This window comes from Leucoraja erinacea, chromosome 6 (assembly GCF_028641065.1).
Source record: "Leucoraja erinacea ecotype New England chromosome 6, Leri_hhj_1, whole genome shotgun sequence".
NCBI classification, from domain to species: domain Eukaryota; kingdom Metazoa; phylum Chordata; class Chondrichthyes; order Rajiformes; family Rajidae; genus Leucoraja; species Leucoraja erinaceus.
The window spans coordinates 44,554,288-44,578,443 of record NC_073382.1 but is presented as its reverse complement, the minus strand read 5'-3'; the positions used below and the strand labels follow the sequence as shown (position 1 = coordinate 44,578,443).

The window sequence follows — 24,156 nt, the reverse complement described above, 5'->3', positions numbered from 1 at the left end:
TACTACTTTGGTACAAGATGAAAAGCAGGGATGACATTTCTATTAAGGGCATCTCAATATTCCTTTATACATTTTTTACTAGAATATTTAAAATGTAGGTAAATAAGATTTTCTGAAAAAAATAATAAATCATTTAAAGAGAAAATACACATTTATATTGCACTTTTCACAACTTCTAGGTATTCCAATGTGCAATTAGAAACTTTTTTTGAACTGTTGTCACTGATGAAAAATGGGAACATATGAAGGCTGATTTGCAAGGGGTCATGTATAGCAACGAGTTATGTGATAAGTAAACTTTTATAATGATGTAGAATGAAGAATATTGAGCAGGCACTAAGAAAACTCCCAGATATGCAATTGGATATGTTACATCCACTTGAAAGGGGAGAGCAGCATTGGAGATTTGAAACAGCTTTGAATGCATTATCCTTGTAGAAAACGTGGGCAGATTTTTCAAAATGTTATCTAGATTCTAAGGGTTAAATTATGAGGAAACATTGTACAAAGTAGAGTTGTACTCCCTGACATTTAATTCAGAGTCACTAATTTTATTCAGAATATAAATTGCTAAGTTTTTGGACATTAAGTAAATCAATGGATTTATGGAGTTAATAGTAGGAAAGTGGCACAAAGGCAATGGAATAGCCACAATCTGACTGAATGGAGGATGTACAAGGGACCGCCGAATGGTCTATTTATACATGTATTTCTTGTTTTTTTGCATTCTGTTATTCAAGCTGCTTTAGAGCTTTCAATCACATGTTTAACATGAATCTTTAAAAAGGTAATCACAGATCCCAATTTTACACAAAAATTACAGCTCAAAATAAGTTACAAAAAACATTTTTGATATACGACACTTCCCAAAAATAAGCCAAAAGAACTTCAACCATTGCTACCAATCCATTGTTCAGATCAGCCAGAAGAATGGTCTCAACACAAAACGTCACCCATTCCTTCTCTCTAAAGATGCTGCCTGTCCCGCTGAGTTACTCCAGTAGTTTGTGGCTACCAATCTATTGTTTTAACTCGAGCATTACTTTTTAAAAGCACCTGGCTTGTAATAATAGTTGAGAAGGTTCAGCTTGATAATCTTTCTCATTGATACTATATAAGATTTAAATAATTTATCTCCCAGGTTAGACCATAGCCTTCATTTCAACCATGTTACACTATTGTTTTGACTGATCGTTTGATGGTCAAAGCAACAGTGCAAATAGTATACTGAATCCTGCAAGTATACTGTTTTCAATTGAAAACATTCAACATCATAATGAACAGCACCTTTGCATTTCTCCATTTAGATGTGCTATCCAATTTACAAAAGTAAATTTCACAAGTTTCATGCAAAACTAAGACAATTGAGAAATCCCACCAATAAAGGAATTTATGTTTCTTTTCTCGAAATACATGCAAATAGCCACAAACACAAAATTTCAAGGTTCACATCTGGACAAAAGGTGTGGTAAACATGCTGACTGCTGTACAGAAGTTAAGAAAGAGCAGTTGAATGATCCAGGTTATTCAGCAGATCGTTTGTTCTGTACAATTGTAACAAATTATAGATGATATATTACCTTTTTGTGCAATTCTGCAGAAAGCAATCTAATTAGAATTAACAAGCTGGATGTATTATCCATATACCTTATTAACAGTCTCCCCATTAAAAATAGTTTAAGGTGAATTGCTTTCATATTATATTTGTGTCACAAATTCATATATAAAACTACAAACTGTGCACAAAATAAAGTCAAACAGGATAAAAGAAAATATTTTTCTGTCTAAAAACCCCTATATTTACACCTTGTGGCATGATGCGCAGCCACAGAAAATAAATGGAGTATTGTGAAAGTAAATGGAGATATAAATCTTCCAAAAGTCAGTTTAGTATCTTTTTCCAGAGTAATCAGCATATTCCAGTATTTTAAAATGGGTGTTATTACAAGCTGTTAAAACTTTGGTTCCCCAGAAATACACATTATGGGACGAAGTGATCAACTCTCTTGTATTGAAAGGCCAACAGTTCAGGAGCATCGCTAAAACTATCTATTAGTCATGTCACTAATGGAACTTGAACCGAGCGGCCCTTCCCACTTTGGGCTAGCGTGTGGAAGTAGATTTAACATGACTTTATTCATGTACGAAGGCTCCACTGAACTCAACACTAGATCTAAAGACATTGGATGTTCAAAACGTGCCATCATTTGAAGAATCTTCTCACGTGGAACTCGATGTCTGTTCCTCCTGAAAGAAAAGAAAATGCATTAATGCGCATCTGTGCAGAGTTTACACGCTCTCTGTGTGGAACATGGATGCACACTGAAATTTGTTTAGGATGCATCTAAAAATATGACTGCTTCACAGACTGCAGCAGAATTCTAATGCCCATATCTACTTTATAATTACAGATTTCCCTAACTTCTATCATATGTGCTTATGTGCTGTGTTCTATCCTCTATTGCCATCTAAGATGCAAGACACTGGCACACACTACACAAGCACCAGCGTGGGGAATGGATTTTAAGTGTTCAACTTTAATGATTGTGTCGCTATTTATTTAATTGATGCCCTGGGTAATGCATCTCATGACTCCATCTTCTGATTAGTCTGCAACACAAGGGCAGTAGCAGAGATACTGGTAATAATTTATCCTATGTCACCAGCAAGCATTTATATCTCCAACTAGCTACACTCGGAAAGGCTCGGTAAACTTTAGTTCTTCGGTTGCTATAGCCTATATGATGATGGCACTCTCAAATGTTATTAAGGGGAAGTCAAGGATTCTGACCCAGCAAAATTTAAGTAACAGTAGTAAACTTCCAAGTTGGGAAGCTGGCAACACTCAGAATGATGAAGATGTAATTTTGGAAAACAATATTTAAAGAAATTAAAGTGCTAAGCTCCTCCTTTGGAATTATCACAAACTCTCCTGTGCTTCTGAATCAGAGATGTCCTCTGAAACGGGGTTCCCCTCTTCCATTATAGGTGAGGCTCTCACTAGGGTCTCCTCTATATACCGCAGCTCCGCTCTTGCTCCTTCTCCCCCATTCGTAACAAGGACAGTCCCCTTTTCCTCACCTTCCACCCCATCAGCCATCGCATACAGCATATAGTCCTCCGACATTTTTGCCACCTCCAAAGGGATCCTACTACAAGCCACATCTTCCCATCTCCGCCCCTTTCTGCCTTCCGTAGAGACCGTTCCCGCTCCAACTCCCTGGTCAACTCGTCCCTTCCCACCCAAACCACCCCTTCCCCCAGGTACTTTCCCCTGCAACCACAGGAGATGCAACACCTGTCCCTTTACCTCCCCCTCGACTCCGTCCAAGGACCCTGACAGTCTTTTCAGCTGAGGCAGAGGTTCACTTGCACCTCCTCCAATCTCATCTACTGTATCCACTGTTCCAGGTGTGGATTCCTGTATATCGGCGAGACCAAGCACTGGCTCGCCGATCATTTGGCTGAACACCTCCATTCAGTCCGCCTAAACCTACCTGATCTCCCGGTTGCTCAACACTTTAACTCCCCCTCCCATTCCCACATTGAATTTTCTGTCCTGGGCCTCCTCCATTATCAGAACGAGGCCCTGTGCAAATTGGACGAACAGCACCTCATATTTCACTTGGGTAGCTTACACCCCAGTGGCATGATCATTGACTTCTCTAACTTCAAGTAGCCCTTGCTTTCCCTCTCACTTCATCCCCTCCCCCTTCACAGTTCTCTTACCAGCCCTACTGTCTCTGACTATATTTTATCTCTGTACCGCCCACTCCCCTGACATCAGTCTGAAGAAGGGTCTCGACCCGAAATGTCACATAGAAACATAGAAATTAGGTGCAGGAGTAGGCCATTCGGCCCTTCGAGCCTGCAACGCCATTTAATATGATCATGGCTGATCATCCAACTCAGTATCCCGTACCTGCCTTCTCTCCATACCCTCTGATCCCCTTGGCCACAAGGGCCACATCTAACTCCCTCTTAAATATAGCCAATGAACTGGCCTCAACTACCCTCTGTGGCAGAGAGTTCCAGAGATTCACCACTCTCTGTGTGAAAAAAGTTTCTCCTCATCTCGGTTTTAAAGGATTTCCCCCTTATCCTTAAGCTGTGACCCCTTGTCCTGGACTTCCCCAACATCGGGAACAATCTTCCTGCATCTAGCCTGTCCAACCCCTTAAGAATTTTGTAAGTTTCTATAAGATCCCCTCTCAATCTCCTAAATTCTAGAGAGTATAAACCAAGTCTATCCAGTCTTTCTTCATAAGACAGTCCTGACATCCCAGGAATCAGTCTGGTGAACCTTCTCGGCACTCCCTCTATGGCAATAATGTCCTTCCTCAGATTTGGAGACCAAAACTGCACGCAATACTCCAGGTGTGGTCTCACCAAGACCCTGTACAACTGCAGTAGAACCTCCCTGCTCCTATACTCAAATCCTCTTGCTATGAAAGCCAACATACCATTCGCTTTCTTTACTGCCTGCTGCACCTGCATGCCTACCTTCAATGACTGGTGTACCATGACACCCAGAGATGCTGCCTGTCCCGCTGAGTTACTCCAGTTTTTTGTGTCTGTTGGTGCTTCTGAATGTTAAATTTAGAGATACAGCGTTGAAACAGGCACCGAGTCTATGCCAACCATCGATCACCCGTACACTAGGTCTATGTTATCCTACTTTCCCCACTCACTTTTAGAGGCTAATTAACCTACAAACTGCACCACCTAGGGACACGGTCCAGGTAGAACACGCTAACTCCACAGACATTCAAACTCGGGTCTCTGGCACTGTGAGGCAGCGGCACTGTGAGGCAGCAACTCTGCAGCTGTGCCACCCATATAGTTCTGCAACGTTTTGCCGGAATGTTCAGCCACATTAGTTCAAGCTTGCATGTTGGTAAGCCTAGATCCTCTCAAGCATGAACTGTTCCATTATCTGAAGCATCGTACTCATTTGTGAAAAATTGTAATTTTAACTTTTCAAATTGAGGGAAGAATATGGAATAACCAGGTTGAAGAATCATAAATAATAGCCTGAGAAACATTCCTGCTCAGGGTGAAAATGGACACAAAACAATTGCAAAGATTACTGTTGAATGTGCCACTTGGTGGCAATGTTAACAATTTTTTCAGTCACTTTGCTGATAGTAATTCATTCACTCTGTGAGCAGGGCATTGTTAATTTTCTAGAGCATCAAAAAGATACAACGGTTGTGTTGAAATGGAACATTTTCACTACATAAAGAATTTGGATATTAAAAAGGCAATAGAATGAATAAACTGAATTTATTTCTTGATGTTTCAAAGTCAAATTCACAAAAGAACATAGAATGATTTGAACCCATGCTCATGTTATAGGAGCAAAATTATGACATCCGGCCCATCTAATCTACTCTGTATTTAATCACGGTTGATCTATCTTTCTATCTCATCACTATTTTCCGCCTTCTCCCCGAAACCTTAGACCTTACTAATAAAGAAACTCGTGTTCTTTGTATTAGCAGTCAAAGACACCAAATATGTTCTATTTCAACAGCAATTCAACATATAGCATACGTCAGGTTTAAATTCCAAAATCAGCAATTAATCATCAATTTACAATTGTGATTTGGCAAATATTGTATTATCTTAAAATAATTTCTGCTTCAGAAGCAGAAAGCTTTGCCATAAAAGATTAAACAATAGTAGCACAACTGAAGATACCATGGAATATGATCAAACACAACATTCACACAAAATTATTTTTAAAGCTACAATCTCAGTCATTAGGTTTCTTTCAATTAACACTTTTTATGCAACATGCAGACATTTCCTACATGCCTATATCTGATGCTCAATACAAGCAATCAATCAAAAAAGCTCAAGATAAAATAAGGTTCTTACTTTTCTAGTTCCACAACATTAAATTTCCACCAAGTGTCTGGCTCACGAAAACTCATTCTGTAACGTCGTTTCATAGCCTGTGGATGGTAATAATAAGGAATATCATGAGGAAGCATTTCCCAATTGATTAATTATGTTTTTATTTGGAATTTTGTGTAAACATTCTCTATATTTGGAATATCATGAATATCAATTTTGGCATTTAAACATTGAACTGATAAGCTCAATTATGACAGCATTTAACAACTAAAATCTTCAGATATTGTATAAGTACATCAATTCTAACTGTTGCACACTCATAATTTCAGCTGCACATCAGTTACAAAATGCATGCACTACAGCCAGTCATATTTTTTTTTGCATTTTAAATAGTTTCTTTGTCTTTCTATGGGTGCTAATAAAATTTCCATTAATTGATTGGATTGATTGATTGATGGAAAGATACAGCAAGGAAACAGGCCCTTTGGCCCACCAAGTCCACACTGACCATGCTATCACTAGTTCTGATTTCACATCTACTCCCGACTTGGTACAATTTACAAAGGCCAATTAACCAACATACGCATACAGCTGGCAAATGACTACAATCACTACTTACAAAATAATCTCTTGAGTATACACCTTACCATTTCTGCATATGGCTTCATTTCCCATGCTTGGATATTTGTATTATCTATTATTATAGGTGACCTGCTTTCATCCATACACCTATTAGCTATTAACAAAAGAGAATATAGATTAAATTCAGCTTTGTGCCACTAACAGTTAATTTAAATGAAAAATGCAGTTGTATTTCTAGTAATGTAAAGCACAACGCTCCAAAAATTAAATTACTTGATTTTTTACAAATTTCTCAACACAGTATCTCTGAGTATTTCAATTACCTTGGACACAACCTCCAACAATATTGCACATATCTTTAATGTACGACTCACCCACTTACAAATCCCAAGACTGTTCGGCACTATACAGTATTCTGATTTATTAATATATTTATTAATTTGCTTAACAACTTTAATATTACATAAATAATGATTATTTCTTCACACTGAGAGTGAAAGGACAACTATCCTTCCACAGTTACAGTATTCTGGCACATCACAAATTAAAACTTTGAAGAGGCTCTCATGTATCCACCGTGAATCATTTTGACTATCACACTTCCACTTTGAGGCAGATTTCTGGACCTGCCATGATGATAATTTTCTGCTGTATTTCTCAATCAGTCTTGGCGTGCGCATTCTGCACGATACCTATTATTTCAGCTTTTATTGAGGTTTGCTGCTGAGGTTGTAATATGCGTTGAATTCTTAGCTATTTATTCTGTTTTTGTTTGTTTTTTGTGTGTAAAGAGGTTGCTTCATTCACTGCTTTAAGTAACAAAATAACATTTCTTAGAATAGAGATGGCATATCAACATGGTAAATACTTTGCTCTGCAATTATATCAAACTAGAATTGTGAAATATTACAATTACAACCTCAATATTAAAGTTGATTAATTCTATAAATTTGCAATGTATGCACAACAAAAGCAACACGTAGATCATATTGGCAACTCATAGCAACTCAGAACATTTGTTCAAAGTGGAGAGACAGCAGATCAAAATTACTTAAACAAGCTGAATGTTTTTGGTTCTAGACAAAAATGTTGTCCCATAAATATATCTGAAAATGCCACATCATAACATTAAATGTATAGGCTGAGAATTTGCTGGAAAAGCAATAAGCATAGAAAGGTACAGCACAGGAGCAATGTTTGTGCTGATGTTAAAATGGTACAAGCATTATGAGTGATTTAGTCAATTATTACAGTAAAAGCAGGATGTCAAATTATGAAGTGCCATAGAAAACTGGAATGTAGATCACAAAAATTTAGAACTTTTGCCAATTTTGTAACAAGTTTCAAGGAAGTGATGCATTTCCACTGTTGTATGAACCTACTGTAGAAATATGGCTTAATGACCCAATTAACACCGAACAACCTTGAAAGTTTCAAAATATAAATAGCTGAAATTGTAGTTAATATCTGAAGGTAGTAATAACTTGTTTCTAAAAGTTTAAAACATATATTTCTTCAAATTTCTTTTAGCCTCTTTGTAGTCTTCCTTTATGTAATTTGGTTCCATTTCTTTCTGCGTCCTTTGTCATTCATATTATAATTCAAATAGGTCTTACTGAATGCCCTATTGATACCACTAAAAATCTTTCCAGCAATCTCCACAGCAAAACTTATTTTTGAGCAAATGGATGAGAAAAGGATAAGAGATGCTGCATGGCACCACATATCCTGCCCCAGCAAATTCTGAGCCATCAAGTGAAAGAGGATAGTTTTGTCATTTCTCTTCAACAAGCCACTTTTATTTTACAATACACTCCATAATGTTTATTTATTTGCCTCTGTACTCCACAATTTGTAATTTAAAAAAATAACATGTGGTTAAAGTGCACATTGTCAGATTTTATTAAAGGGCATTCTTTTACATTTTGGTTTTACCCTGTAAAAATTACAGCTGTGTTTATCTCGAGGGGAAAAAAAACCTTTGGTGAGGGACGGCTACCTTCCTGTATTGATCCCCCCCCCCCCCCCCCATTTCAGGCCACATAATGTTTGGGACACATGACTTAACAGGCATTTGTAATTGCTCAGGTGTGTTTAATTGCCTCCTTAATGCAGGTATAAGAGAGCTCTCAAAGCATAGTCTTTCCATCACCTTTGGAAACTTTTATTGCTATTTATCAACATGAGAACCAATGTTGTACCAATGAAAGTCAAAGAAGCCATTATGAGACTGAGAAACAAGAATAAAACTGTTAGAGACATCAGCCAAACTGGCTTACCAAAATGAACTGTTTGGAACATCATTAAAAGCAAGAGAGCACTGGTGAGCTTACTAATCTCAAAGGGACAGGCAGGCCAAGAAAGACCTCCACAGCTAATGACAGATGCCAGCTCTCTATAATAAAGAAAAATCCCCAAACACTTGTCCGATAGATCAGAAACACTCTTCAGGAGTCAGGTGTGGATTTGTCAATGACCACTGTCCACAGAAGACATCATGAACAGAAATACAGAAATTCATTATAATCTTCATTGGTGGCCTTCATTAAAATCTGACAATGTGCACTTTAACTACATTTTTTTCTATTACAAATCTCAAATTGTGGAGTAGAGACAAATTAATAAATGATGGGTCTTTGTCCCAAACATTAAGGAGCGCACTGTATATAACCTCAAAACCAATTTCTTCAAAGACGTCAATATCCATTTCTTGGTTCACTCACCAGAAGGTATAACTGATCAATACAGGAAGGTAGCCGTCCCTCACCAAAGGTTTTTTTTCCCCTTGAGATGATCCAGCTAACTATCCCTTCAGGGTAATCTTAAATGCATTTTTTAAATGCATATTATAATTCAAATCTGTGAAAATAGAACTCAAATAATCTTCTTTTGCAAATACTGGACGTGCAGTATTTATAAATTAACTTTGCCACCCAAAATCACTTAGAAGCTCAATCACAGGTGAGAAATAAATTTGTCTTTACATCAGATTGCTTTTTATATTAAAAATATTGCATTCAATGAGTAACTAGACAAAATCCTTTCATTGAATGTTAGATAGTTATAAAACAGAGTTCTCGTACATCAGTTATAAAAGGCACAAATTTAGAGGAATACATATTCTACATTCCTCCAGCCCAATATTTGTTTGGAATACAAACTGCAGCTGAACCAAGAACGAATAGAGAATCTGAAATAAAATAGTAATCACATCTACTGCAGCCACAAATCCAAGGGAAATTATCACCACACGAGCAATGCTCAACACATGTTAAAGTTAAATGCTTAAAGTTTACACAATATCCATCTGTGATATATATATATATATATATATATATATATATATATATATATATATATATATATATATATATATATATATATATATATGTGAAACTTTGCACTATTCAGCAACTAATCCATATAGCAAATTATATTACTTTTTTTTTGTCATAAAAATATTGTATAGAAACCCTTTGGCCCAATGAGTCCGTCGACCATCAATCATCCATTTGTACTAATCTTCTATTGATCTCATTTTTATTTCCCCCACATCTCTCATCAACTTCCCTCAAATTTTATCATTCACTTAAACACTTAAGAGTTCACATTTAGATTTGCTAACAATAACACATTCAGGAACATGGCAGAATAGGATTTGGTAGTAGGGCCAAAGTGCAAAAGTACATGAAACGATAACACATACAATGCCCCGCATAACGTTTGGGACAAAGACCAATCATTTATTTATTTCCCTCTGTACTCCACAATTTGAGATTGGTAATAGAAAAAAAAAATCACACGAGGTTAAAGTGCACATTGTCAGATTTTAATAAAGGCTATTTTTATACATTTTGGTTTCAACATGTAGAAATTGCAGCAGTGTCTATACATGGTCCCCCCCCCCATTTCAGGGCACCATAATGTTTGGAACACAGCAATGTCATGTAAATGAAAGTAGTTATGTTCAGTATTTTGTTGCATATCCTTTGCATGCAATGACTACTTGAAGTCTGTGATTCATGGACATCACCAGTTGCTGGGTGTCTTCTCTGGTGATGCTCTGCCAGGCCTGTATTGCAGCCATCTTTAGCTTATGCTTGTTTTGGGGGCTAATCCCCTTCAGTTTTCTCTTCAGCATATAAAATGCATGCTCAATTGGGTTCAGATCGAGTGATTGACTTGGCCACCCAAGAATTGACCATTTTTTAGTTTTGCAAAACTCCTTTGTTGCTTTAGCAGTATGTTTGGGATCATTGTCTTGCTGTAGAATGAACCGCTGGCCAATGAGTTTTGAGGAATTTGTTTGAACATTTGCAGTCTATTCATTTCAGAATTCATTATGCTACTACCATCAGCAGCTGTATCATCAATGAAGATAAGTGAGGCAGTACCTTCAGTACATGCCCAGGTCATAACACCCTCATCACTGTGTTTCACAGATGAGGTGGTATGCTTTGGATCTTGGGCAGTTCCTTCTCTCCTCTATACTTTGCTCTTGCCATCACTTTGATATAAGTTAATCTTCATCTCATCTGTCCACAAGACCTTTTTCCAGAACTGTGGTTGCTCTTTTAAGTACTTCTTGGCAAATTGTAACCAGGCCACCCTATTTTTGCATCTAACCAGTGATTTGCATCTTGCAGTGTAGCCTCTGTATTTCTGTTCATGAAGTCTTCTGCGGACAGTGGTCATTGACAAATCCACACCTGACTCCTGAAGAGTTTTTCTGATCTATCGGACAAGTGTTTGGGGATTTTTTTTTATTATAGAGAGAATTCTTCCGTCATCAGCTGTGGAGGTCTTCCTTGGCCTGCCAGTCCCATTGTGATTAGTAAGCTCACCAGTGCTCTCTTTCTTCTTAATGATGTTCCAAACAGTTGATTTTGGTAAGGATAAGGTTTGGCTGATGTGTCTAACAGTTTTATTCTTGTTTCTCAGTCTCATAATGGCTACTTTGACTTTCATTGGCACAACTTTGGTCCTCATGTTTATAAACAGCAAAAAAAGTTTCCAAAGGTGATGGAACGACTGGAGGAAAGACTAGATGCTGAGAACTCTCCTATACCTGTATTAAAGAGGCATTTAAACAAACACCTGTGAAGCCATGTGTCCCAAACATTATGGTGCCCTGAAATGGTGGTGCTATTTATAAACACAGCTGTAATTTCTACATAGTGAAACCAAAATGTATAAAAATGACCTTTATTAAAATCTGATAATGTGCACTTTAACCACATGTGATTTTTTTTTTCTACTACAAATCTCAAATTGAGGAATACAGAGGCAAACAAATAAATGATGGGTCTTTGTCCCAAACATTATGGAGGGCATTGTGGGTGCAGAATTAAGCCATTCAGCCCATTGAGGCTACTCTGACATTCAATTATGGCGGATCTATTTTTCCCCCTCAACCCCATTCTCCTGCCTTCATCACAAAGCCTTTGATACCCTTACTAATCAAGAACCAATCAATCTCTGCTTTTAAAATACCCAATGTCTTCCCCGTTGTCTCTGGTATGAATTCCACTGATTCACCACCCTCTGACTAAAGAAATTCTCCTAATCTCCATTCTATTGGTAATGGTGGTGCTCTCAGATGAAAAGTGCTGATAGCAGATTTGAAAACAACCAGGATCATAACAGAAGAATAAACAATTGACAGCATCAACTAAGATGTAAATCAGGCAAGGGAAAGTGGGTGATCAGGTGTGTGAACATAAAGTTGAAGCAGCATGAATTACAACCTAAGAAGTTAAGAGGCAATACAAGAGAGATTACAAAAAAATGTTTTTTATGTTTTGCAAAAACAACCCAAGGGACTTCTCAGGAGTGTTATCAAACAAAACTAAAACAGGACAAATCGCAGAATCGGTTGCAAAGGAACATTATCAAGACAATAATATGCATTAAAGGAGTTAATGCAGATAGGTTTATGAACAGACCACCCAAGCTTAGGGAATAAACCATTGAAGCAGGGCAACTAAATTCAGGATGCGTAAGAGACCACAATGGGATGGGCACATATCACAGTGACATGAAGTTGGAGATTTCAGAGTGGGATGAGGCATTGGGAAGCTTTGAAAATTTTATACATTTCACAACATGGATTGTTAGTTGTTGTCCATCTCTCAGACGCAGTTCAGTATGGGAGGAGTTGTGAAGTGGGCCAGAGGAAAACACAAATTTGACTTTAGACACAAAATGCTGGAGTAACTCAGAGGAACAGGCGGTATCTCTGGATAGAAGAAATCAGTGACATTTCAGATCTGCACCTTTCTTCAGACTGGGAGTCAGGGGAGAGGGAGACAGAGATGAGGAAGTGTGAGGTTTTGTAAACGAGACAAAGGGGGTGAAGCTCAAGGAAAATATAGAATAGATCATTGTTAACTAGGAGAAGGTGACAACGAAGCATAGAGAGATAACATTTAATCAAGGGGACAGTCAGACAGGCTGGAGAAGTAGGAAGGGAGAGGGATGGAGAGAGATGGAAGGCAAGTGTTACTTGAAGTTAGAGAAGTTAATATCCATACTGCTGGGTTGTAAGCTGGCCAAGCTAAATATGAGGTGCTGTTCCTCCTATTTATGCTGGGCCTCACTCTGACAATGGAGGAGGCCCAGGACAGAAAGGACAGTATGGGAATGGGAGGGGGAGTTAAAGTGTTTAGCAACCTCAAGGTCAGGTAGGTTTAGGCAGACTGAGTGTAGGTATTCAGCAAAACACCCCTCCGTAATCCTTGCTGTCCACTGGGAGTGTACACATACAGTAAACACACACATACATTATCCATGTTATCTCATGGTCTACCACCTTTCAATCATTGTCTCCGTCCCAATTAAATATACACATTAATGCTGAATTCTGATATAGAGGCTCTACTCAGAGTTCTCCCCTGTTAGAAAGCATGATTAAATCAAGTCATTGCATCTAGGTTTCTACAAACTGTATCTGATCCAAAACAAAGACCTAATAGCTATGCTGTTCTAAGGAAAAAAACCATAGATCCAAAACATTGGATATATCGTTCCACAGGTGTGCTTGCCCATGTATATCCTGCATTTAGCATTTTTATTTTTACATTTCCAGCATTGTTCAGCATAAAACCGGATGGAACAATCCAAAAATCTTGGTGTATTTCTTATTTTGCCAGATTTCAAGCATCTATACTTCTATACTTTGAATTCTTCTTTGTGGTTCTTCTCTATTATTAAAAAAGCCCCAGTTAGTTTTATAGAAGGCATTGAAGCCAGATCATAAAACCTTGTGGCATAACCAAGGTGTGTGGAAACTCAAATGTAATTGTTTAACAATTAAACAAGCTCTGAAGAAACCATAACCATGATTTCCAGAGCCAAACAAATTACTTAAATTATGTTATGTTAGGGAGGGGAAAGTCTGAGCACAAATGCTTGAAACTCCAACACTATGTACCATATAAAATGAAGTTAAATGCCGGATCATTTACAATAAGGGGTAAATACATGACCAATTGCCATTCTGAAAATGTTGTCAAGCAAAAACAAAGCATAACTTTAACTATCTCCATTTTTGGTCAAAGCATATAGATTCAAGCAGTACATCAATTAATGAAAATTGAAAAAAACTACGCTGGAAATCAGAAATTAAAATTTAAAAAAATTGAAAACACTCAACAGGTCAGAGAGCACAAATGAAAAGAAAAGCAGAGTTAACGTTTGTCGATTGTCAGTAGCTATGCAGACAAAATAGGAAAAGGTTGCACAACAGTTTATTTTGTTTGGAAAGAGATGAATAAGTGAGGAACTTCATAGAGAGAGATCATGAATCAAGTGAGAATGGCTGATACCTTCTTCAAGTTAGGCAACACAAATTAGAAATTTATATCAAATTAGAAAATAATTCTACATTGTGGATAAAGCTCTTAAAACTTGCATATATCAATCCATCAATTATTTATCAATATAAATTTCAAGATTCATTTACACTTTAGTTGAAATTTAATTGTGACCCCCCCCCCCACCCAATCTGCTACAAATACTGGATTTTGAATTCCAACTTTTTCGTCAGTAGCCTAATGTTCACTTTTTACACTGTTAAAGGAAATGGCTTGAGACTTGCAACTTGGGATATATTGTATAAAATGTTCCTTTGTGTAATCCATAAAAGTTTACCCTTTATAAATCAAATAGGTACAATTACCTCACACATTTATCTGACTGTTTTGAATCAATACTAATACAAATGAGAGAGCAATGTCTGGCGAGTTATTAAATGAAGCAGCATACCCCTGTTTTGATTCCATTCATGAGCTGTACCGAGGAAACTGGGGTCAAAGCAGTAACCGCCGTTCTGACAGAAATAGTCATCTGTGCTCAAGATCACACCAGTAGGACACTGATCTAATAGCAACCTGTATAAAGAAATACACAAAATTAACTATATTGGTTATTTGATTGCTCTTCCAAATATAATCCAAGTATATGTGTATTTTTACAATACTGCACACAAAAATGTGACAAAGGGGGTCGCATTTCAAGTTCCTTCAAAAAAGTTGACAAGCACTTTATTGGGTTCATGACTAACAGAGTATCAACAAAAAATAAGAAAATATAGCATATTGATGGCAAGTTTCCGAAAATGGCATCAGAATACACAAATACATTTTTTGTAACGGTTCTCGCGCGGTGTCCACCAGTGACCTGGTTGGCACAGTAAGTGCACGCATTTCTTGTTCCTTTCTATGTTTATGAATACCACATGGAACAATAGATAGATAGCCTTTTATTGTCATTCAGACTTAGTCTGAACGAAATTGCAGCAGTCATACATATAATACCATACAATAAAACAACAATAAACACACATTAACATCCACCACAGTGAGTCCACCCAGCATCTCCTCACTGTGATGGAGGCAAAAGTCTTAGGTCGCAGTCTCTTCCCTCCTCTTCTCCCTCTGCGCTGGGGCGATAAAATTGCAAACACGTTTCCACTTCATTCACCTGATCATGTAGTGGAATACTGCATTCATCTGAATGAACACCGCAATGCGTATTACACAACATACACACAAATATAGGTTGCGGTGGACACTAAAAGGATTGGTGCCCCAGAAAACGAACGTTACATTATTAGCGAAAACCAAACATTTTCACCAATGTGATCTAAACGGTACATCACCTTATGGATTTGAGCTATATCGATGGCCGATGATTCGTCACAACGTTTGATTTGGCCTGATTTTTTAGTAAGTAAAATGTCTCTGTAACAGTTGTTGCAGAGCTTCCCGAAGTTGACACGAAGGAATGAAGTTAGCGACTTGGTCCGTACAAAAGGTAAACAAGAGACAGTGTGTTGCCAAATTGAAGATTGGCTCAATTCCTTAGTTTTGATGACTAATTTATATCCAATTTTGTTGTTTTTTTAAATTGATTTTATAAAGTCAGAAAATATATTCTAAACGGTCGTTGTGCTTTTGACACCACAATGTTTTTGATACATTAAATTGGAAAAATAAGAAAAAATAATCAACTCACCCAAAAATCGCTAAATCTAAATCCGACCTTTCTGGCCTGGGCCGTCTCCATGGTCCCACCGCAAATTGGAGGAGCAGCATCTCATATTTTGCTTGGATAGTTTACACCCCAGCGGTATGAACATTGACTTCTCCAATTTCAGGTCGTCCTTGCTTTCTCCCTCCTTCCCCACCCCTTCCCAGCTCTCCCACAGTCTACTGTCTCCGCCTCTTCCTTTCTTCTTCCCGCTCCCCCCACTTCCACAGTCTGAAGAAGGGTCTCGACCCGAAACGTCACCTATTCCCTCGCTCCATAGATGCTGCCTCACCCGCTGAGTTTCTCCAGCATTTTTGTCTGTCCAGACCAAAATACCTACTCAGATAACTAATGGGTTACACATCTGATTCAATGCACGTAGTGAAGCTAGTATATACAATCATATTATTTTCAAATCAAGCACGGAGCTGCAATAATTGGGATCAAACTTACCGTGAGAGTGTCGATTTCCCACAACCTGGAGGACCACGCATAAATATAAGCAATTTTTCTCCAATAGCTGGATTTGTAAGTTGCTCTATCTGCCGATACTGCTGACACAAGTTGGGCTTCAACATAATCTGCTGGTGCATGGCATTTTCTTGTGGGCTGAAGTTGTGAAAATATCTAGACTGCAACCTACAGCTACTAATGGGTTGCATCTGCAAAATACTACTCTCAAATTTGCCCGGCATTGCTGCAATGTTACAGTCATAATTATTAGTTATTAATTTTTGGCCATATTGAAGAATTTGCCCTCGTGATAAGAAATTGTATCTTTGATCAGCAAGTGATACTTTGAGTCTTGACTGAGGTGCTTCTTGAGGGCCAATGAAAGGCTGCGGTTGTTGGCACTGAGATCTTGTCGGCATGTTACTCAAATGTGGGCGATCGGTTGTTAGAATTTGTGAATGCGAGTCATTCATTATTCCAGATGTACATTTCATGTCTGCAATTCTTTTACAAACCTTGTTAGTTCTATGTTTCTTCACTCTAACGTTTTTGCTTTCTGCTGAGTCTTGTGAATCATCTACATTTCCATTTGCAAGCAAATCAGTCCCACTTTCAATTTGATTCAATTCCTGATAAAACAACTTCAATTCGGTTTCCATTTGAGGTGGGTTTTCGGGTACAGTAATGCAATTCTCTTTATACTGCTCAGTCTCCTCCTGAAGTAAAGAAACAGATGACAGTTCTTTGTCCTTGCTTTCTTCCTGCAAGTTCTGATTGCTGTGTGGGGTAAGGTCATCAGTTTCATTCTGTTGGTGAGCATAGTGAGTTTTTTCCTTCAGATCGGAAGAGTTGCTTTCAATTTGTGCAGAAGTGTTCTCTGTCTTTTGTCTTTTGGAACTTGGAATATTTGCTCCTTCATCGCTTAATTCTAAGGAGTCTGTATTGATTTCTGAACCAGGCATCTGATAAATAAGGTAAACACCGATTCAATTATAATACATTTTAACTGTTTAAATACAAGTTTTAAAGCATAACTACATAAAATATATATTTAAATGCTTACATTCTCCCCCACAACTAAAACGATTAAGGAACTTAAAAATATACATAATGCAAACATTTGGTGCTGTTTCATAGTTTAAATCATCTGCATAGAAAAAAATCTGTTGTAGAAATGATGTGCATGCAATAAAATATATTTATTTTACTATGTTTTACTTGGCAAACGATTTCTAATTTCATGACTTGATTCTCTACAAATAAAAGATGTGATATTTTACATTTCAAACATGATTAATTTCTTTCTTCTTCAAAGTGTTGGGAAATATATTTTTAATTTTGAATCAGGTTATCATTCCTACTTTAACCTGCAACAACTGCCCTGCTACATTTCCATTCTGCTGTGGGGTTATACGGCAGAGAGCACTGCTTCACAGTAACTAGGTGGCATTATTTCTTCCAAACCACTCAATGTATACATTTAAAAAAACTTCAAGAATTTTATTATTTGAAAATGATTCTTTAACAAGGAAGTTTAGTCATGTATGAGGCAAGTTAACAGTTTAAGAATTTGCATTAGTTTTGTAAGTCAGTAATTTGCAACTGAATAGTGCCAAAATATTAACAATAGTAGGACCATGATATATCCTCAGTTATACAGTGCTCTCCATAATGTTTGGGGCAAAGACCCATCACTTATTTATTTGCTTCTGTACTCCACAATTTGAGATTTGTAATAGAAAAAAAATTACGTGTGCTTAAAGTGCACATTGTCTGATTTTAATAAAGGCAATGTATAATTTTTATACATTTTGGTTTCACCATGTAGAAATTACAACAGTGTTTATACATAGTCCCCCCATTTCAGGGCACCATAATGTTTGGGACACAGCAAGTCACATAAATGAAAGTAGTCATGTTTAGTATTTTGATGCATATCCTTTGCATGCAATGACTGCTTGAAGTCTGCGATTCATGGACATTACCAGTTGCTGGTTGTCTTCTCTAGTGGTGCTCTGCCAGGCCTGTATTGCAGACATCTTTAGCTTATGCTTGTTTTGGGGGCTAGTCCCCTTCAGTTTTCTCTTCAGCATATAAAAGACATGCTCAATTGGGTTCAGATTGGGTGATTGACTTGGCTTCACAGGTGTTTGTAATTGCTCAGGTGTGTTTAATTGCCTCCTTAATGCAGGTAAAAGACAGTTCTCAGCACCTAGTCTTTCCTCCAGTCTTTCCATCACCTTTGAACACTTTTATTGCTGTTTACCAACATGAGGACCAAAGTTGTGCCAATGAAAGTCAAAGAAGCCATTATGTCAGTCTGGACTGACATCTTCAACCTGTCACTTGCCCAAGCAGCCGTCCCCACGTGCCTTAAAACCACCTCCATCGTGCCGGTGTCAAAACACACAACTGCGGCAAGCCTCAACGACTTCCGCCCAGTTGCACTTATTCCAATCATCACTAAGTGCTTCGAGAGGCTGGTCCAGACACGCCTCAAAGGCTGCCTACCTCCCACACTGGATCCCTATCAGTTTGCCTACCGCAAGGACAGGAGTACAGAGGATGCCATCTCCACGGCACTTCACTCCGCCCTCTCCCACCTCGACAACAGAGACACCTACGTTAGAATGCTGTTCATCGACTTTAGCTCAGCATTTAACACCATTATCCCCTCCAAACTGATCACCAAACTCATCAACCTGGGCATCGACCCTTCCCTCGGCAACTGGATACTGGGCTTTCTAACCAATAGACCCCAGTCTGTTTGGTTAGACAACCACACCTCTTCAACCCTCACCCTGAACACCGGCGTTCCACAGGGCTATGTGCTGAGCCCTCTACTCCCTCTTCACCTACGACTGCACACCTGTACATGGCACTAACACCATCATCAAGTATGCAGATGATACAACGGTGATTGGTCTCATCAGCGACAATGAGGAGTCGGCCTATAGGGAGGAGGTCCAGCTCCTAGCAGCATGGTGCGCTGATAACAACCTGGCCCTTAACTCCAAGAAGATCAAGGAGCTCATTGTGGACTACAGAAGGTCTAAGGGTGGCACGCAAACCCCCATCCATATTTACGGGACGGAGGTGGAACTGCTCTGTCTCCAACCGGAAAGCACTGCAGAGGGTGGTGAAAACTGCCCAACGCATCATCGGTTACTCACTCCCCTCCAGTGAGTCTGTCCACAGCATCGATGTCTGCGAAGGGTGCAAAGCATCGCCAAGGACTGCTCTCACTCCAACCACAGACTGTTTACCCTCCTCCCATCTGAGAGGCGCTACAGGTCTCTCCGTTGCCGGACCAGCAGGTTCAGGAACAGCTTCTTCCCTGCGGCTGTTACCCTACTTAACTCTGCACCTTGGTGATTGCCAGACATTCCCCCTTCCCCCCCCCCGGGACACTCCTTCCCCCAGTGACTGATCCCTCCCCCCCCTGAAAATTGCAATACTGCTACTGTGTATGTGTATATATATATATATATATATATATATATATATATATATATATACATACATACATATATATACATTACTGTTCCATTATTCTGTGTTCACACTTCTGGGTGAGATACTAACTGCATTTCGTTGTCTCTGTACTTGTACACTGCAAAATGACAAAGTTTTGAATCTTGAATGAGACTGAGAAACAAGAATAAAACTGTTATAGAGAAACACCAAGCCTTAGGTGTACCAAAATCAACTGCTGGAACATCATTAAGAAGAAAGAGAGCACTAGTGATCTTACTAATCGCAAAGAGACTGGCAGGCCAAGGAAGACTTCCACAACTGATGACAGACGAATTCTCTCTATAATAAAGAAAAAAAAACCCAGCAGATTGTTGCTCCAAATCTACAATCTCTTGTGTCCCCTTGCTTTGAAATATGTATGTTTGCTTCTCTCAACACGGGTGCTTTCAGAGAATTTCCAACAACTTTCTGTTTCCGGTAATCAGCCTCGATCATACTAATTAGTGATAGGTTGTAAGGCATACTCTTATTTCTTACGTCTGTGAGTAAGGCATAGAATTGAAGTGACAACGGTTTCACAATGAACGAATAGTGTATAAATGCTGCTTTTTGATCAGTGAATTATTGAAAAATTAAGATTTTCGTTAAAAAGTGTGAAGACCAAACAAACAAAACACATATGTTCTCGTTAGTTTCGACGTTTGATATAAGCAACTTTAAGGCCGTGGCTTCGTTTCTTCAAATAAGATTCTGAATCACCTAGATCTTTTCTTCAGCCAGCTTCATTATCCAAAAACAACTAAGGAACTAGAAGAACGCTGGCAGACTACAAAGTTCGTTGTAAGGCCGGGGCATCAGAGAGCCGTAACTAGGCCCTTCAATCCGTTCGCCGCCATTTCTCAGTGTTTTCAACCAGATAAATCAGCAATACATAGAAAGACAATAGAAACATCCAGAACTAGTCACAAAATAAACTCACCATTACCAGGAGAGGTTTAAGGTTGAAAATCCTTTAAAAATAAATTGGCCTCCTATGCCATCACCCCAACTAAACGCCGATCGTAACACAACGGGAAAATGGCCACCCTGCCGTCGTCATTGGCCCACTGCTTGCTGGGAGTTGTAGTTCAAGCGGCGAGGGGCTCTGCAAACAAAGTGCTGGAGGAACACAGCCGGTCAGGAAACATCTGTTGAAGAAATGGACAGGCGACCTTTCGGTTCGGGCCATTCTTCAGATTGATACAGATTAACACGCGCCTGTAAACCGTGCAGCTTCGTGTTGGATCAACTGGGTGTTAATATAAACTCGTTCAGCAGCATCAAGAACGGAAGTCACTATCAAAACACAATGTTTTGGCGGCCGCGCGCGCATGCACACTCTCACACATGCGCGCGAGGCTTCGGAGGCTGAATCCAGCGCTAAATGCAGCTCATCTCTGCCTGTCTCACCGGGTTAACTAACAGCCCTGGCTGCACAGACGGGACATCAGCGCTGGCCATATTTCCCGCAAGCCCAGGCAGGTTAACCTGGCGGGGATGTCGCCCACCTCTCAAAACATGTGGGGTGGGAGATGGAGGGGACACTCCCCTCTGGGTTTTCCGCCCCTGAGCAGCATGTTATGAGAAGAACCAAGAAAAAAAAAATGTCTGAAGAAGGGTCCCGACCCGAAACTCCGCCTGTCCATGTTCTCCATATATGTTGCCTTACCTGCTGAGCTACTTCAGCATTCTGTATCTACTTTTGTAAACCAACACCTGCAGTTCCTTGTCTCTTTGGGGGGGTTGCACGTAAGGTCATCGGCTCAGGGTGTGACGCATGGAGCAGATCAATCCATGTGGAGGACATGGCGGCCTCGGTATACTTAACACTTGGACAGCCCCCACTCCCCCCCCGAAGTCAGCGCTGTCTGGCCACGGCTGCCCTCCACCCCGTCTCCACCTGTGAGCAGCACTGTCAGGGGCTGTGGGTCGGCACCACCCACACACGGGGCCGGGTGAGGTGGGGCTGTGGCTCTGGGCAACGCCAGCTGCAGCAGAGTTGGGGATGGTCTGCTCCCTCCGCCCACCCAGAGTTACTAACAGCGCTGCACCGACACCCCGACCTCTTCCTCCCCCTCCTCCCCCCCCAGCCGCGGGGATAGACAGCCCGGGGTCCGCAAGTGTGCAACCAGTCCGGATGCTGGGCCAGAAGAAGGGCCGGCTGTGCTGGCAGCCATAGTAAATGCTTACCTGCAGTTCATCGCGTGTACTCCAGTTGGCGTTGCGTGGCAACAGTACGGGTGCAACATCCCTATAGGGTGATTTCACGAAAGGTCACTGGAGCGTAGATCCGCACCCACGTGACCGAAAATTTAAAGTGGAGTACATGCGATACTTCCGGTACATGTTAGTGAATGGGAAAACACGCACTTTCACACCCGTTAAAAACATCGAAACGGCCAGTTTTTGAGCTGCAATTTACTGTGCCAGTCGGGGTGACTGAGGCACAGCTACCTAAATTTACAGTCCAAAAAAAAGATAGAAACTAATGTAAATTCAAGAGGGAGCTGAAGGTGCAACACCAGCGGAAGTGATCAGCGGACATTTGTCGTGAAGATTTAAAGATCCAAAATATCGGGAATTATCGCGTTTGCTCGCTGCATTTAATCAAAAGTAAGGCATTATTGACTTTTTTTATCATTATTCATTTGTTATATGAAAAGTTTTAAAAGTGAAAAATCCGTCAGTAAAATTGCAAAATGTTCTCAGGTGGGTTTTAACATGCAAAATGAAAACGCTTCTGAAGCTACATTTACCATTTAAATAATCGTAAACTATCAATGCATTTTGAAATAAATTTTACTCAGATGCAAGCTAAGGAATGGGATAATTGTCAGCTGTTAGTTGGACAAAATCAGGACATTATTTCCCTCCGCTAAACCCCCCTCCCCTCCACACACCCCTAACCCCTCCCTGCTCCCCACCTCTCCCCCTCCCCTCACCCCTTCTCCTCCCCCCTGTCCTCAACCCCCTCTCCTCTCCCCCCCTCTTTTTCTCCCACTCCTCCCCATCCCCTCCCCTAAACCCCCCTTCCCTCCACGCTCCCACACCTCTCCCCCTCCCCACCCCCCTCTCTCTCACCCTCTCTCTCTCCTACCCTCCACCCCCACCTTTCCCCTCTCACCCACCCTCGCTCTTCTCCTCCTCGCCACCCCCTCTCCTTCTTGCCCCTCTCTCTGTGTCTCTGCCCCTTCTCTCTCTGCCCTCACTCTCTACCCCCCCTCTCTAGATGTGATTGCAAGTTGGGGGCTATGCATCAATAGATAGGGTGGTTATGGGGTAAAAGGAGCAAATTAATAACATTAATATAATATCAACGGGGGTAATTAGCGTGAGTGCGGGGGAGGGGGGGGGGATAGTGTGCGTGACGCTGCATGCCGCCTCCCCCCTCCCCCACAACCGCACGTTGGGAGAACAGACCTAACGGGTCTGCACTTGGTCTAGTAAGTAACTGTATTTTAACTATGAAGGGAAATTATTTGTGAAGTGTATTGTGTTTTAATTAGGATTGAGTATTAGACTTTGTTTAAAACTGAAGTTTTAGAAATAACTTTCTTTTCCAAAAGTGAAAATAAATGTTTTGTGTGTATGTATTGTGCGATTGCTGTATGATATGTATTTTATATTCTGAGAGGTGGTCTCTGAGAATTAGTTGGAATCTGTGGTTTTACTTCATTGAAATAAAATGATTTTGAGCAAAGAGGTTAAAGAAAACCACAGAGGGGGAAAAGGGTTATAAAGGGGCCAGAAAAGGGAAAATCATGTGACTATATGTGTTGTCAATCACTGGAAAGAATTTGGTTGATTGGTTAATGCAAATAAACTAAATATATGTTAAACCAAAATGATTGGTTAATAGTTTGCCACTCCTTTTGTACCATAATTGTCCAATACCTATATAATATGTTATGTTTGTATCACAGCAGCAGTTCTTTCGACCTGCTCCAGAGTTTCTAGCTCTGTGTTGGAACGTTTAAAGAATTATCCAGCGCTGTCAGAATAAAGAATCGATTTCAACAACAAGAGTTTGAATCAAGTTTTCTTGAATTGGACAGACAAAAGAACTCAGTTTAACACACGTGGCAATAATAAACCAATACAAACACCCTCAAAAAAGACAAGTGCTGGAGGAACTCAGCGGGTCAGGCAGGATCTCTGGAGAACATGGATAGGTGAGGTTTTGTATCAGGACCCTTCAGACTCTGCAATAAT

The 24,156-nt window shown here is 39.7% G+C and overlaps 1 protein-coding gene across 2 annotated transcripts; it reads right to left on the bottom strand.

Annotated features, from left to right (window-relative positions):
- Window positions 1-1,372: 1,372 nt before the first annotated feature.
- LOC129698029 (NEDD4-binding protein 2-like 2) lies at window positions 1,373-21,475 on the bottom strand. 2 transcript variants are annotated; one of them, XM_055636856.1, is made up of 6 exons: window positions 20,891-21,475; window positions 16,429-17,390; window positions 14,710-14,834; window positions 6,510-6,598; window positions 5,884-5,960; window positions 1,373-2,247 (listed from the first exon to the last, which is right to left on the bottom strand). In XM_055636856.1, the coding sequence occupies exons 2-6, from the start codon at window positions 17,388-17,390 to the stop codon at window positions 2,046-2,048; spliced, it is 1,455 nt and encodes a 484-aa protein (XP_055492831.1). In that variant the 5' UTR covers window positions 20,891-21,475; the 3' UTR covers window positions 1,373-2,045. The 2 variants fall into 2 exon arrangements, with proteins under 2 accessions (XP_055492831.1, XP_055492830.1); XM_055636855.1 differs by having other exon boundaries at window positions 20,885-21,473.
- Between the last annotated feature and the right edge of the window lie 2,681 nt (window positions 21,476-24,156).

Coding starts and splice junctions, on each gene's coding strand:
- LOC129698029 (XM_055636855.1), bottom strand. Junction 14,835..16,428: donor GGGAAATCGACACTCTCACG/GTAAGTTTGATC, acceptor TTCTTTATACAG/GTTGCTATTAGATCAGTGTC. Junction 2,248..5,883: donor AATGTTGTGGAACTAGAAAA/GTAAGAACCTTA, acceptor CTTTTCTTTCAG/GAGGAACAGACATCGAGTTC.